Source organism: Salvelinus sp. IW2-2015, linkage group LG22 (genome assembly GCF_002910315.2).
Source record: "Salvelinus sp. IW2-2015 linkage group LG22, ASM291031v2, whole genome shotgun sequence".
In the NCBI taxonomy this organism is placed as follows: Eukaryota; Metazoa; Chordata; class Actinopteri; order Salmoniformes; family Salmonidae; genus Salvelinus; species Salvelinus sp. IW2-2015.
This window is the reverse complement of record NC_036862.1, coordinates 6,756,005-6,757,520: the sequence shown is the minus strand read 5'-3', so window position 1 is coordinate 6,757,520 and position 1,516 is coordinate 6,756,005. Positions and strand designations below refer to the sequence as shown.

Below are 1,516 nucleotides of genomic sequence, written 5' to 3'. Positions count from 1 at the left end.
GTTAAAACTATAATGTTGATATCATGGATGGTCAGTCCTTACATCCATCAATCTGTCTATGAATTAGAGAGTAGTTACATTTCTCAAGCCCCATCCATCATCTATTACCAAAACAGTGGTGGAATTACTGCTTGGTTATTAGTTGAACTGCAGATTGGTTGATTGATTGTTGTGGCTTTTTTTAAAGGGGCAACCTAGTTTTTAAACAAACAAAATGGCTGCCCAGAGTCCTGAGCTGTGTTAGAATACTCATACTAACCGCACTATTTGTGATGTTAATTGAGTATATAGTCTGCTTATTGGTCATAGTATGATGTAGTTAGTATGCCAAAAGTTCCCGGATGTCATACTAAATTCGCCAAAATATGACGTACTTTAGGGCCCATAATGCAATTCTTCAGGAAATGGTTGTGGCTTCAACGTTTTCAGATTTGAAGAAAATGGGGGAAAATATGAAGCCGAAGTCCAACGAGAGAGCGGATACAAATGAATTGCTTTAAATAATTATGACAAATGTTGAGCAATGCAATAAAGTAATGACTTTTCAAATAAGTTACCTTACACGTTATATGACTATTGTTGTTCACTTGACAATCTTAAGACAAATGTCAAATAATGAACATTCATTACAGACGTCATTGTTTGCACAACATCATGGCTACACATCACCTTTTACAGTGGATTTCTGCTGTTGTGGGCCTTAAACCATCTGTCTGACTTGTTGTTCACACAGGAGAGAGACGTGACTATCGTGGATCCTCTGGGGAGCCTCAACAACCTCATGATGCTGACGAGGCAGAGAAGAGTCTCTCCACTTCGAAACACCAGCAGAGAACCACAGGGAAGAAATCTCATTGCTGCTCTGACTGTGGGAAAGGTTGCACATCTTCATCAGAACTTAAAATACACCAGAGAACACACACAGGAGAGAAATCTCATAGCTGTGATCAATGTGGGATGAGTTTTACTACATCAAGCCATCTGATTCGACACCAGAGGACACACACAGGAGAGAAACCTCATAGCTGTGATCAATGTGACAAGAGATACTCTGATAAAAGGTATCTGATCAAACATCAGAAAATGCATACATGAAGAAGTTGTTTCATGATATCAATGAAATAATGTCACAATGTAGAATGGTTTAACATTGTAGTAGGAGTAATTTAATGATGTCACAATGTAGAATGGTTTAACATTGTAGAAGGAGTAATTTAATGATGTCACAATGTAGAATGTTTTAACATTGTAGAAGGAGTATTTTAATGATGTCACAATGTAGAATGTTTTAACATTGTAGTAGGAGTATTTTAATGATGTTCTACCTTATCCTTTGCCCTGTTCAATTGATTGCAGTATGATATGGATATTAGCCTCAGGGGAAAATCCAGGCTCTGAATTGAAAGAGTATTATTTAACAAAAAGTGACAAACAAAAAAAGAGCTGTGTTACACCTACTGCGTTGGTGACCCACTTTAATCAAAATGCAGCACTTCAAAATGTAGCTAGCTGTTTT

The 1,516-nt window shown here is 37.2% G+C and overlaps 1 protein-coding gene and 1 long non-coding RNA gene across 2 annotated transcripts in view; one reads left to right on the top strand and one right to left on the bottom strand.

The window, feature by feature from the left end:
* LOC139022785 (zinc finger protein 22-like) overlaps positions 1–1,424 on the top strand; it is a 36,673-nt gene extending 35,249 nt beyond the window's left edge. Inside the window, exon 2 of the mRNA XM_070433991.1 lies at positions 734–1,424. Coding sequence (XP_070290092.1) covers positions 734–1,095 — 362 coding nt within the window. The 3' untranslated portion in view covers positions 1,096–1,424. The remainder of the gene's footprint in view (positions 1–733) is intronic.
* Positions 1–1,516, bottom strand: part of LOC139022787 (uncharacterized) — a 58,627-nt gene that overhangs the window by 44,608 nt on the left and 12,503 nt on the right. The gene's annotated exons all lie outside the window — the stretch shown is intronic.